We start from the raw sequence: 13,207 nt of genomic DNA, 5'->3' as shown, positions 1-13,207 counted from the left end.
ATCCGGCATTTTACATTTTCCAAAAACTGAATGGAAAAAATTAAACTATTATATTATTGAACTTGCTCACAAAATTTCTTGATAATTGATTCAGAAATGCGTCGTATAGGACTGACATACGAAAACATTTTTCCATTCAGTAACGAACGGTCATATCTTATTTTCTGTACTACGTCGGTGACAAACAAACAAACATACCGCCCGCCTAATGGTAAGCATTCTTCGTAGCCTATGTACGCCTGCAACTCCAGAGGAGTTACATGTGCGTTGCCGACCCTAATACTCCGCACCCTCTTTGAGCTACACTACACTACACTTGACCGCCGGAGAAGTGGGCTCCGGACCTACCCCGAGCCCTTCTATGCAAGGAAAAAGAAGAAGAAGACAGCACACACTCAGATGACGCCAATATAGGCACGACGCACATGCCAACCTAAGCTACCGATCGCCTTCACCATGGCCCCGAAACCTGACCCCGCTCAAAAGGTATCACCAGGCTAGGGGTCACGGGGTTGGGTAACGGTCGGTAGCGATAAAGCAGGCCTACACCTGGCGCTCAATCGTCCCAAAAACGACGATGAAAGACCGACCCATGAGGATGGGACTCGAATGGAGTTAGTCTCCGTAGCTGAAATGCGGACGAGACCCCTCACACCCTTGCGAACGGATGTCGAATGAGCTACAAGCAAACAAACGGTCAATAATTACCTATAATTGTATATAGATTAGAGATAAGTACAGGAATATAGAAATGGAACAGCGATTAAAATTTGTGACCATACCGAAAATTTCCAGAAACAAGCCTAGGTTATTGTATCTGCCGTAGGTATTTTTCTTCGTATACATACAGCATTTCTCTCACCTAAATTGAAATTGTTCAGTGTTTGTTCAATTTACAGTGTCCAGTCTTATCTTAGTGTAAGGCCAGAGTGGACGCTCGAAGCGGAGCGTTCGGCGGGGCGTGCAGCGTGGCGTCGGGCTCATAAGTGATGTGAGCAGCGTGCACTAAGGCCGCTCCTATACGTTTGCATTTGTTTAACATGCACGCCGAACGCCGCCCCGCTGCACGCCCAACACGAACGTCCAGGTCAGGCCTTACACTAAACCTCCGTTGTCTGTCTGTATCTCATGAATATGTAGGCAGTTGAAATTTAAATAATTGGTGTATTATATAATATTGTTAAAACAACTATGAAAATAAAACAAATGTTACAAACATGGTTACACTTAGTGAGTAAATTTTGATGATTATATAAAGCAACAATCAGATGAAATATTTTACAGGTTGTTAAAATGAAATCTTTGATCGGAATAAGTAAAGGGGAACTTGTCCTAAATATATATAAATTATACTAAAAGCTACAAAATACATTAAAATAATAAAATTTCATTTACAATAACAATATACATATAGTAGATATATAGGGGATTACTATAACTAGCTCAAATCTAAAATAGACCCTTCAGACATTGTACCAAGGATGCTGGCGGCATTTCCTTGTATCGCAATACTGATATGTTGTGCGAGGAAGCCGCCAGCTCTTCGGTCACCAGTTACGTCAACCAGACGCTTCGCAATTTCTACAAAAAAACTTGTGCGCGCTGGGCTTGAGCGACAATTCGGGTTTCGGGTGGGACGGTCCACCATAGACACCATAAACTCTCTCAGAGATTTCAGCAATTACGCTGCGAGAAGAGGGGAGGGGACCGTAGCGGTGTCACTGGATATCGCTAATGCTTTTGGTACCCTCCCCTATGCAGTAATTGCAGAGGCACTACGCTTCCACCGAGTGCCACTTTACCTACGGCGGGTTATAGAGCACTACTTAACGGACAGGGTAGTGCTCTATAAAGACCAAAATGGCCTAAAACAAAGGGCCATGGCCTGCGGGGTTCCACAGGGTTCGGTACTAGGGCCCTTACTGTGGAACCTCGGCTATGACTGGGCAATAAGAGGTGCCCAACTTCCTCGCATGATCACCATTTGTTACGCCGATGACACAATGGTGGCTGTGCGGGGAAAAGATAAGGCGGAGACTCTGCGAAGGGCAGCGGTGGCCACAGAGCTCACCGTAGGAAGAATAGAGCTATTAGGCCTAAAGGTGGCATTAGCTAAAACAGATGCCATAATCTTTGGGGGACGAGGGTGGAAGATTCCAGCAGGAACCAGCATACCTGTCGCGGGTGAGGCGGTCCAGATCAAGTCCAACATCAAATACCTTGGCCTCATTCTGGACCGCAAATGGAATTTCGAGGAGCACTTTAAAAAGTTGGCTCCTCGAGTAGTGGGTGCGGCCTCGGCCCTGAGTAGTCTCCTGCCCAACATAGGCGGACCTGGCTCACTATGTAGGCGCCTATACACAGGTGTTGTGAGGAGTATGGCAATGTACGGAGCTCCCATCTGGGCGGACCGGCTCTCCAGCCGCAATAGAGCACTCCTCCGTCGGCCTCAGAGAGTCATTGCCCTGCGTGTAACAAGGGCATATCACAATGTGTCACATGCAGCGGCATGTGTGATGGCGGGCACTCCCCCGTGGGAGCTTGATGCGGTAGTCCTCGCGGAAAGGTACAGGGTGAGAGCTGAGGCCAGGGCGCGCGGAGAGCAGCTAGATCCTGAAGATGGGGAGAGAGCAGAAAGGCGTGCGCTGGACCGGCTTAAAGAGAGGTGGAAGAACCTACTGGAGGATTCCCCCTATGGAACACGCACAATAGGGGCAATCCTCCCTTCCCTAGACCAGTGGGTTGAAAGAAAGTTTGGCGTTCTCACATTCAGATTAACGCAGGTAATGACCGGGCATGGCTGTTTCGGTCATTACCTGCATGAAATTGAGAGGGAACCCACGCCCCGGTGTGTCATGAGTGCGGTGACCCAGACGATACGGCTCAGCACACCCTTGAGCTATGCCAAAAATGGGACATGGAGAGGCAGCAGCTCATAAATAATGCTGAAATAGAAGGAGGAGATCTTTCGCTGCACAACGTGATAGCAGCTATGTTACGCGGCGAGAGACAATGGGAAGCGGTTGCCTCCTTTTGCGAAATAGTGATGAAGCAAAAGGAGGAAGCGGAGCGAGTGCGTGAAGATGACGTGAACGCACACCCGCTACGGCGCAGGCGAAGAGGAAGAAGGAGGTTGCAGTACATTAACCGCCTGCTTCCCCAGTAGAGCTATGGGTAGGGGACCCACAATATGGCTCTACCCGTTTGGGGAGGGGTTGTAGCGTTGCCAACCCCTCCTCCTAAGGCGCGAGGGTGCTAACGAACTTGGCAACCGGGGGAGCACCATGGATGAATGCTAGCGACCCCACGATGCTCCCCAAACCGGCAAGAGGGTGTAACGCCGCAGAGGGTTTAGTGGGTAGTCTTCTCTCCCCTTTCTGACGTAGAAAGGTGCGAGAGCTGTGAGTCCCACATACCCCCCACTATAGGCCGACACCCCATGGCCTGGGGATGATGCGTAAAAGCATTCCCTCTGCGTCAAAAAAAAAAAAAAGGTAGCATCCAACACTAACTTCCGTCCCAGGCTCCAAGGAACCAAGGATACCCCATCAGCCCTCTTGACTCATCCCTGTTAATGCCAGTCGGCTCAAGAAGAGCAGGCACATTGATGGCGGCAAGAGATCGACGGATTATGTTATTAAGCGACGCATTACAATTAAATCTAAACTGTCAAACATCTCGTTCCGCGCTCTTTCAGAGGCAAAAATGCCCAACACATTCAAGTTTTGATCTAGTTTTTATAAAGGTATTTAAGCCTCAGATAACTATCGACAGCTGAACGAACAGAACCTTCTATTTTTAATTTTCCGGCCCGTCGAACCTTTGACCCCTCACGATTCGTTTTAATCTAATCTCTTTGGTGTTTTTTCAATGGAAGGAAAAGCGAAAAACTCTCGGGGCTTTCGATTTGAGGTTTGAAAGGTTCCCAACTAAAAACCATCTATTTTAGATTCGAACGAACGGGTTTAGGAAAGACTAGTACGAGTACTACTCACTTGGCTAAAGCTATAGTAAATTTATATAACGTAATCCATCTTGAAACAAAGAGTACGAAAAGAAAAGTGATGCACTCGAAAGGGCACCGTCAATCGAGATTTTACCGACGAATTCAGTTTTTTTTTTTTTTTTTTAGTACGAGCGAGATGCATAGAAAGTAAGTTACGCAATATAATAATATGTCAGTGTCAAACTGATGGTAGCCGTACTAAATAACCATGTTGTAGGGCTAAGATGATCGACTCTTTATCATTTGGCACCATGCCTGTCACGTTCTTACAAGTATGTAAGTGCGAAAGTGACGGGCATAGTGACAAGTGATAAAATTGCAATCATGCTGCGGTGGCAGCATGGTTGCAATTTTATCAATTGTCACTATGCCTGTCACTTTCGCACTTGAGAAGGCTCAAGTTATCACTTTATCAAGTATTACATTACATTTCTGTCGAAAGAAAGCGCTAATCAATTCCACGCATGTGTCGCTGACTGTACTTTTCTTACCACGAGCAAGTAATACTCATCGAGACAATACTAAAAACCCCAAACACAATGAGGTTGCAATGTTTCATCACAGAGTTCCTGTGGCCGCCTCCTGTCTCCATCATCAGATCAGCTCAATGGTATATAGCATTGTCACCCGATTTACATATGTGTGCAAGTCTTCAGCTCAACCGGATATCAGAAAGTGATTGAAAAACCGGCCAAGTGCGAGTCGGACTCGCGCACGAAGGGTTCCGTACCATTATTTATAAAAACGGCAAAAAATTATGTTTGTTGTATGGGAGCCCTTAAATATTTATTTTATTCTGTTTTTAGTATTTGTTATTATAGCGGCAACAGAAATACATCATCTGTGAAAATTTCAACTGTCTAGCTACGACGGTTCATGAGATACAGCCTGGTGACGGATGGACGGACGGACGGACAGCGAAGTCTCAATAATAGGGTCCCGTTTGACCCTTAGGGTACGGAACCCTAAAAATGGTTAGCAACAAGGTTTGAAAAAAAAATTAGTTACATACGAACATGTCAATAAAATTAAATACTTATAACTCTTATAAGCTTGTAAAAATAAATAAAGGTTGTCCATTATCATTTCTGTTTTAGTCTCAATGCGGGCTCCTACAGCCTATAGCACAAAGAGCTTGAATTACTATCTGAGTCCGATTTTAGGATACGGGTCCACAGTTGGTCAAATCTGTATCCACTCTAAAACTAACTTGGCTCAAAGTTCTCCAATAATTGTAACTAAGTCCTACCTAAAGACTACGTCCCAAGGTCTACTTTGACGGAAAAGTGTCTCGTGTGGCAGCTACATTAGTTAATTACCTTTAGAAATCTATATCTTACGAGTATATATACAAATTTGATAAGTTGGGAAATGAAAGTTCGGCGATAAAAAATTACGCGAAACGTGTGTTAGTAAGTAATAATCGGCCATATCATTTTCGGCGATAAATAAGAGAACCATACATTGATGTACGTAATAGGGGTAGATGAGGTACCAGGCGCTCGATCGTGAGCCACAAAATATAGGTTCCGGGACCTATATTGAATTAGTCGTACGGGTGACGCTGAAGTGTCAACATTGTCATCAAATTCGATAAAATATTGCCAAAGAATGCCGTGTTGCGCCTTTTTCCAGTGCTTCAATAGCTCCAAGCACAAAAACAAAGCTCACGGTATCACTTTTCATTCGTAAGTACTGTTATAACATTTGAAAACATAATTTTTTTCTAAATAAAATTAAAAATTTCCTTGTTATTGAGTGAGCGCGACAGTTAAATAATGCATTACCCATGTGAGTAACACGTTTATCCGAGTGTCAAGTAGGCCTGCCCACTTCATGCATTGTAGAGTCAGCAATTTTTTTTATAAATAATGCAACTTTTTAAATCATGTGCTCCTATTCCTTGAAACTATAGAATGTAACCGGTTTTTATTTTAATATACGAATAACCGGTTGTTAACCAAAAATTCAGTTTTTCTGATAGTATTGTTAAAACAATATCTTGCATTAACTTGAAATCCAAATATCGGGAATAGTCCATCAAAAATTACTAAATAGTACTTGTACAACAATAGGAAAACTATGGACAACATTTTTAACGAGAGCTCGATTTACAATTTTTATATGCGAGTTATAGTGTAGTTTTAAGATGTATTTATGTATGTTGAAAACTGTGTAAAAATATTTAGAACAGATATTAGATCAATCAAATTTAACCTTTTATCATAAACAAAAGAAATAAATAATAATCATCTCTATTTGTCAAGTAAAATGTATGATGACTGGTCTGGCCTAGTGAGCAGTGACCCTGCCTATAAAGCCGATGGTCCCGTCCCGGGTTCAAAGTTCTAATGATGGAATCCATGAAGAATTGAGGGAACACTAAAGTCTTATAGGTACACATATAGTGATTTTTGTGGTTTTTGTTTACAAATTAAGCATTTTCATCCAAAAACTGGCAATTAGTGTAGTGGAACTGCTGATTATAAACAGAACGAAACTCCCTAACTACGTATTTACCGTTTGAGTATTTGTTTTAATTTTTCCTCTTTGTAGAGCAACTAAGGTGATGAAAATGAAAACGATGAAAATCAGAACGAATACTTTAAATTGAACATTCTAATGTAAGGGCACGCTGCCGTCTCAAATCGAGAAAAGTGGGACACTAATTTCGCCTTCGATAGGGAATGATTAAAAAAAATATAACTTTTTGCAATTTTTTTGACTAAAAATGAGTATGAACGTTAAAAAAATTAAAACTATTATGTTTAGAGAAAAAACTTTAACTTGTTTCTATTTTAAAACGAGCCGCAGCAGTGGAAATGCCTAGCGTTGAATTGTGAAAATTAAAAATGATGTTCGGTTTCGTTTTTGATACAATTTTTTTCTCTCCATACATTATAATTTTCCTTTTTATACCGCCCTCTACGCATATTTTTTTTAATTGTATAGATAAACTATCGGTTTTAATTATAAAATACATACGGTTTTACATATTTTATTTAGTGTTAGCGAAAAAATAATTGTTTTCCATAAAATAAATGAAGTGCCTATTTATTTTAATTTCGTATATATTCTGTAAATATTTGTTTCCTGACGCTACCTAATAAAGACCGACGTTGAAAGCGCTTATTCCCATGACTTACAACTTGTCCAATATAAGTGAATCCGTATACGTATCGTAGCTATGAATAAACAAGGTTCACACTTTTATATTGGTTCTCTTGAGTCGTGCGCTCGGTGAACGATTGGAATATATAAATACCAGGAGTAACTACGAATTACCAGTGATTACAATATTGGCTCTTGTCAAGCGTACCTGTCTTTTCCGAAAAACCATCAGAAGTGAAACCCTGAAACCTCGAGATCCCTATCAACTGAGATCATATCGTTATACTGGTTTTCTCGAGGCGACACGTTAGTTGAACATAGTGAATAGTCGACCAGGGTTTCAGAAGTAAAAAACGAGGGTCAATTTCATGCTTTAAAAATATGATAGTCAATAATTTGATATTAATCTCAGTGTAACTCGCTCGCTCAGATATTTGCTTGAGAGAGACGGTCTAAGATTAGGTAATATCAAATCATTGATATTTTTTAAAAATCGAAATGATTTAATATCACTTTAAGACGACAATGTAAGAAGTATGTACGTCTCGCCTACACATTTGTATAATGTTATTAGTTTTTCTCTGTTGCACCTCGAGGAATACGCAAAATATAGGGGTCTCGCTTGCGCAGCACTGTTAACTATATTTGGTTATCCTTGTTGCTCGTTGTGCACATGTACATTATAATGGTGTGTAGTATTTGCAAATGTATGGGTGCTGGACCAGATTTTAGTTTTGTCAACTATTAACGTCACATATCTACCCCTTTTACTTATATCAATGGAACCATATATAAGTTATCAAACATTATCACGCCAAATATCGGATTATTAGCTTTATTAGATGTGTTAAAAATTGTGTTACGTACCTTCCCGATACTTTTCTAAAATCCCCCTTCAGCAAGTAACCACTTAACTTAGGTACTTAAGAAGTTGGTAAGAAGGTTTTATGTTTAACTTTGGACTGGCAGAAAGCCCTGTACTGTGTAACTGTTGTGGTTATTACTATATACAAGTACCTATATGGCCTGTAACACGAGAAAAAAAATTAACTGTAGGCTGTGGATCTCAAACTGACCAACATTTGTTCAGCGCCTTTTAAAAATTACTTGTATTTTGATTTATAGCACACTTTAATCTTCATTATAAGACGCAATGTATTGCAAATTTTGTTATGTTTAAAGCGTGACAAGCAACGTACTAAATAACCATGTTGTAGGACTAAGATGATCGACTCTTTATCATTTGTCACCATGCCTGTCACGTTCTAATAAGTATGTAAGTGCGAAAGTGACGGGCATAGTGACAAGTGATAAAAATGGCACCATGCTGCCACCGCAGCATGGTTGCAATTTTATCACTTGTCACTATGCCTGTCACTTTCGCACTTGAGAAGGCTCAAGTTATCACTTTATCAAGTATTACATTACATTTCTGTCGAAAGAAAGCGCTAATTACACTATTGTCAGCGTAGATTGAAGATAATATTTAATTTGTATTAAACATATTTTTTAAAAGTTATTGAATAAAAGTGTCATCGTTGAGGAGAATAATCTATGTTTAAATTATTGTTCACGTTGTAGGCCACACCCGGTATTAAGGAAAGAAAAAATGGAAAAGAAACTAGATTAGATCCTAAAACTAAGCAACTTTCTACTGGATAATCAGCGCGCAACTAAAATCACGAGTCGTAGATATGTCTCTAGGTCAACAAGATTGCATTGTATGATTATAAAGATCCTATACCTAACCAAATACCTTTACCATACAAAATTTCATCTCAATCATCACATCATCCGACATTGCATTGTCATCAAACTCAACATACTTAACTCTGGAGGTACGTGCGAAGAGAATTAAACATACATTGACACGACAAACGTTCCTCAATTAAAAAGCCTGCGGAAATAAAGGCTTATTTGTACTCGCTTCTCTTTGTGAGCCAGTCTATTGTACAATTATAAAGTATTATGTCGGATTCTATAGCAATTCAAGTCACGTAACTCATATCGGATGCAAGCCACAACGCTCTGAACGTAATATATATGATGTACAGAGCAGAAGTACTTTTTTATTTGTCCTTTTTTTTTTCAAAATCAATAAAGTTTTCAAATATTTTGTATGTAAAGAATCACCTTATTTAAATTCTCAAGCAAATACCAGCTTAAGATTACGTGATTAGTTTCGAAATAAGTAATGAAATTGGCAACGGATGTAAGCAGCAAAAGTTCCCTGGCACCGGCGGAGTTGCAATGTCATCAAAAACAATTCACGATTAGCACGAAAGTAGGTCAAATGTTCAAATTTCCCTAACAAATTGGCAGTCAAAGTAAAATGGGAGGTTTTAATACGAAATCGTGACTACCTGCTGTCAAAAGTCGTAATTCTATCTGAAAGTTTAACACCTTATTTCTTATTCTGGCGCTTATTTCAACTTGAAATGCACTGGATAGGAAAATGCTAAAGGAAATATAACGGTAACAATAAGTTATTGAAGATACTTTTAATTTTAATAATAAATATGATAGTAACTAGGCAAAGTATACATAGTTATTTGTATAATTTACCTGCTTATTATATAATATAACACTTTATTAAACAATGTTACAAATATTTTTTAAGCACTTCATAATCACAATATAACGGCAGGTTCGGATTACGCCAATCCTTTGGCTCCTTGTCGTACCAGAAGTACTGCCCCTTCACCGACTGGTCTACATCCAGGGCTAAATACACCGGGGCCTTGCTTGCCTCTTCCAGTGTGAACACTCCACTGCCAGTCGTCATTGATGTCTGAACGAATCCAGGGTGCAGAGAATTGATGGAAATATTTCTGTCAATCTCTCTCTGTTGCACAACAGTCAATGCGCATAGCGCTATCTTGGAAATCTTGTAAGCTAGCAACTGCGTTTGGAAGAAATCCTCGGGTTTCCATGTTTCAGTCTTCACGGAATTTAAGAACCATTCAATAAATGCGTCGATGTCTGATTTTTGAACGTCCTTTTTCGTCAGTCTGGCGATCCAGTCCTTGTTTTTGAGATTAGAAATGTGCCCGCAGTCGCTGGAGATGTTTATAACTCTCGCGTTTCGGTTAAGGATCGGGAAGAAATGCTCTTGGACTGTTAGAATAGCGTGGTAATTAGTATTAATAACTCGTACGGCGTCGTCGTATGTAGTGTTTTCCCAGCTTTCTGTTATGACGCCAGCATTATTGATTAAGATGTCCAATCCTCCGTGTTTCATTTTAATGTATTCCGCACATCTTCTTACACTGTTTGTATTAGTGACTTCTAACGGGTGGAATTGAGGGTTCAGACCTTTGGCTTTAAGCTTATCTACGGCATCTCTACCTCTATGCTCGTTCCTCGCTGTGACGTAGACATTTTTGACTCCTCTTTTTAATAATTCCTCCACTATGGCAAATCCAATGCCCTGATTTGAGCCAGTTACCAATGCTAATTTATTGATCATGACTTCTTATTATAAATTGTTAATCGTTTCTACTTCGCGACCCACAGAATTTATTCATATAAAAACGTATGTTAATATCGACGTGTTATTAGCAATGGTTTCTTTACATGAATGTCATTAGCAAGGTGACTCCTCGATCGTAACAGTGAATGATAACTTATCAACACTCGACCCTAAGGTCACTCGCAATTGTACGTTATCTAGTATTTCCTGCTCTTCTACTGAACAAGGTACACAATTATAGTGTTTACTAATTTGTTAGGTGATTACGATATGTCAATTATTTTTTTTAAGATGAAAATTATATTTTGCCTTCAAAAGGCTATGACAATACTTTTTTATCAAAATGACGAAATATAATCAACGGTTATTATACATGTATTTTAATTTAGCATTTCTGCATATTTCATGATATAATACAAAAACATGTGCACTACATAATTTACCTGGTCGTCTGGAAAAGATCGCTCTTTAGCGATAAAACCGCCTGTTATCTGCCTCTATCTTTGATCAAATGTTTTTCTTTAATCTGTATCTTTTACTGAGGTAAGCCACTAAAAAGAACTCTTTTTATCTTTACAAATACTGTTTTGTCACATTAAAATCACAATATAGCGGAAGGTTGGGGTTCCGCCAATCTTTCGCTTCTTTATCATACCAGAAATACTGTCCCTTTACCGACTGATCCACGTCCAAAGCTAAATATACCGGGGCTTTGCTAGCCTGTTCCATTGTAAACGGGCCACTGCCATTAGTCATCGACGTCTGCACGAATCCAGGATGTAGAGAGTTCACAGAAATATTTCTATCAATCTCATTCTGCTGCACGGTGGTCAACGCACTCAGCGCCACTTTGGAAATCCGGTAAGCGAGCAGCTGAGTCTGAAAGAAGTCCTCGTTTTTCAAAGTTCCATTTTTGACCGAGTCTAAAAACCAGTTAACGAATGCATCAACATCATCTTTCTTTAAATCCTTCTTCGTGAGTCTGGCTATCCATTCCTTGTTTTTGAGATTAGAAATGTGCCCACAGTCGCTTGAAATGTTGATTACTCTTGCATTCTGATTCAGGATTGGGAAGAAATGCTCCTGGATCGTCAGGATAGCGTAGTAGTTTGTGGTGATAACTCGAACTGCGTCCTCGTATGTGGTTTTCTCCCAATCTTCGGTAATAACTCCAGCGTTATTGATAAGTATATCCAAGCCACCGTGTTTTAATTTCAAGTAAGCCGCGCATTTTTTTACACTTTCTGCATCAGTGACTTCTAGCTGATGAAAAAGAGGATTCAAACCTTTTTCTTTAAGCTTGTTGATGGCATCCTGGCCCCGTTGCTCGTTCCTAGATGTCACGTAGACATGTTTTACTTCTCTCTTGAGTAATTCTTCGACGATAGCGAATCCAATGCCCTGGTTGGATCCCGTTACTAATGCCACTTTGTCAATCATGGTGTTTTTAAATATTTTAAATAAAATATATTTTCTCTTCGGCGATAAATAGCGTTATGTAGTATGATTACCATAGCACGAACATTTTTATACTATTGTTAGATTAACTGTAATCTGCTGTTAGCTTTAGATACTGGCAATCAGTCAATGTCAATATAATATCGTTACGTTTGTAAATGAGTCAGATATTTATACCATTACACGAATGCACTAGGAAGTCAGCGTTTACATAAAATGACGGTTTGATGTCAAACCAGTAGTCTAGTGTTTGCTAGATTAATTAGATTTGCTGAGATGAGGCCATTTCGTGACACTTTACTCTCACTATATTCTCATTTATGTATGTCTATTACTGTTTGTGTGTTTATGAATAAAACAAATAATATTCTATTCTATTCTAATATTAGATACAACTGAGTCCCTTTATATACTCAAACTTATAATAGGGTAATACTTATTCTTATGAAATATTTATAATATTATTAATAAATGACTATGACTATAACCATGACTATGCTTTTTTGTGACTTGTATGTATAAATATTTAGAAAATTACTTCTAGATATCTAAGGTACGACCACAACATTGATAATATCGAAGACACGTGTGTGTATTCACATTTTTATCCCTTCCAGAGGGTATGCAGGGACTTTTGATAGAAATTCTAATATAGCATCGAAATGACTGTTAATTTCTCCAAAAACATCTGGACAAAATGTATAAGCATGAGACAATATATGATTACCCATTCTTATTAATAAATATAATATGTAGTTCTATAAGCACATCATCATCGCGTCTGACGCATATTCTTTGGTTTAATGTAAGCTCGTTCGTAGCGTCGTCTAATTTGAATCAAATTGCAATGCAAAATGCATTCCGTTGCAATTTGTGCAATCAGACGCCATAGAAAATGCCGATATACAACTGTAGCGTAAATATAATGTAAGCTGAAACGGGATGTTGCAGGAGAAAATCTATGTATTTAATAATTTGTAGGTACTTTGAGTAGTTTAACGGCCCGATTCAAACTTTAATAAACATCAAAAATTTGCTAAAGATACGATATGGATTGGATATGTCAGTATCAAAAGCTACTAGTACCTACTAGTTAATGTCAAATATCAACCGCATAATAGTAATTAACAAATACTAATTTACTTTCTTTGTTCTTAAAT

General features: G+C 39.2%; 3 protein-coding genes across 3 annotated transcripts in view; 1 reads left to right on the top strand and 2 right to left on the bottom strand.

Moving 5' to 3' along the window:
- LOC133533516 (inactive dipeptidyl peptidase 10-like) overlaps window positions 1-13,207 on the top strand; it is a 75,660-nt gene that overhangs the window by 8,230 nt on the left and 54,223 nt on the right. The gene's annotated exons all lie outside the window — the stretch shown is intronic.
- On the bottom strand, window positions 9,606-10,603 carry LOC133533524 (carbonyl reductase [NADPH] 3-like). The gene has a single exon (XM_061872508.1). The coding sequence runs from the start codon at window positions 10,584-10,586 to the stop codon at window positions 9,720-9,722; it is 867 nt and encodes a 288-aa protein (XP_061728492.1). The 5' UTR covers window positions 10,587-10,603; the 3' UTR covers window positions 9,606-9,719.
- Window positions 10,525-12,093, bottom strand: LOC133533525 (carbonyl reductase [NADPH] 1-like). The gene has a single exon (XM_061872509.1). The coding sequence runs from the start codon at window positions 12,027-12,029 to the stop codon at window positions 11,163-11,165; it is 867 nt and encodes a 288-aa protein (XP_061728493.1). The 5' UTR covers window positions 12,030-12,093; the 3' UTR covers window positions 10,525-11,162.

This window comes from Cydia pomonella, unplaced genomic scaffold (assembly GCF_033807575.1).
Source record: "Cydia pomonella isolate Wapato2018A unplaced genomic scaffold, ilCydPomo1 PGA_scaffold_173, whole genome shotgun sequence".
NCBI classification, from domain to species: Eukaryota; Metazoa; Arthropoda; class Insecta; order Lepidoptera; family Tortricidae; genus Cydia; species Cydia pomonella.
Note: the sequence above shows the minus strand (reverse complement) of the source record. Positions and strands in the feature narration are given on the sequence as shown.

Coding starts and splice junctions, on each gene's coding strand:
- LOC133533524 (XM_061872508.1), bottom strand. CDS start 10,586: ATGATCAATAAATTAGCATTGGTAACTGGCTCAAATCAGGGCATTGGA.
- LOC133533525 (XM_061872509.1), bottom strand. CDS start 12,029: ATGATTGACAAAGTGGCATTAGTAACGGGATCCAACCAGGGCATTGGA.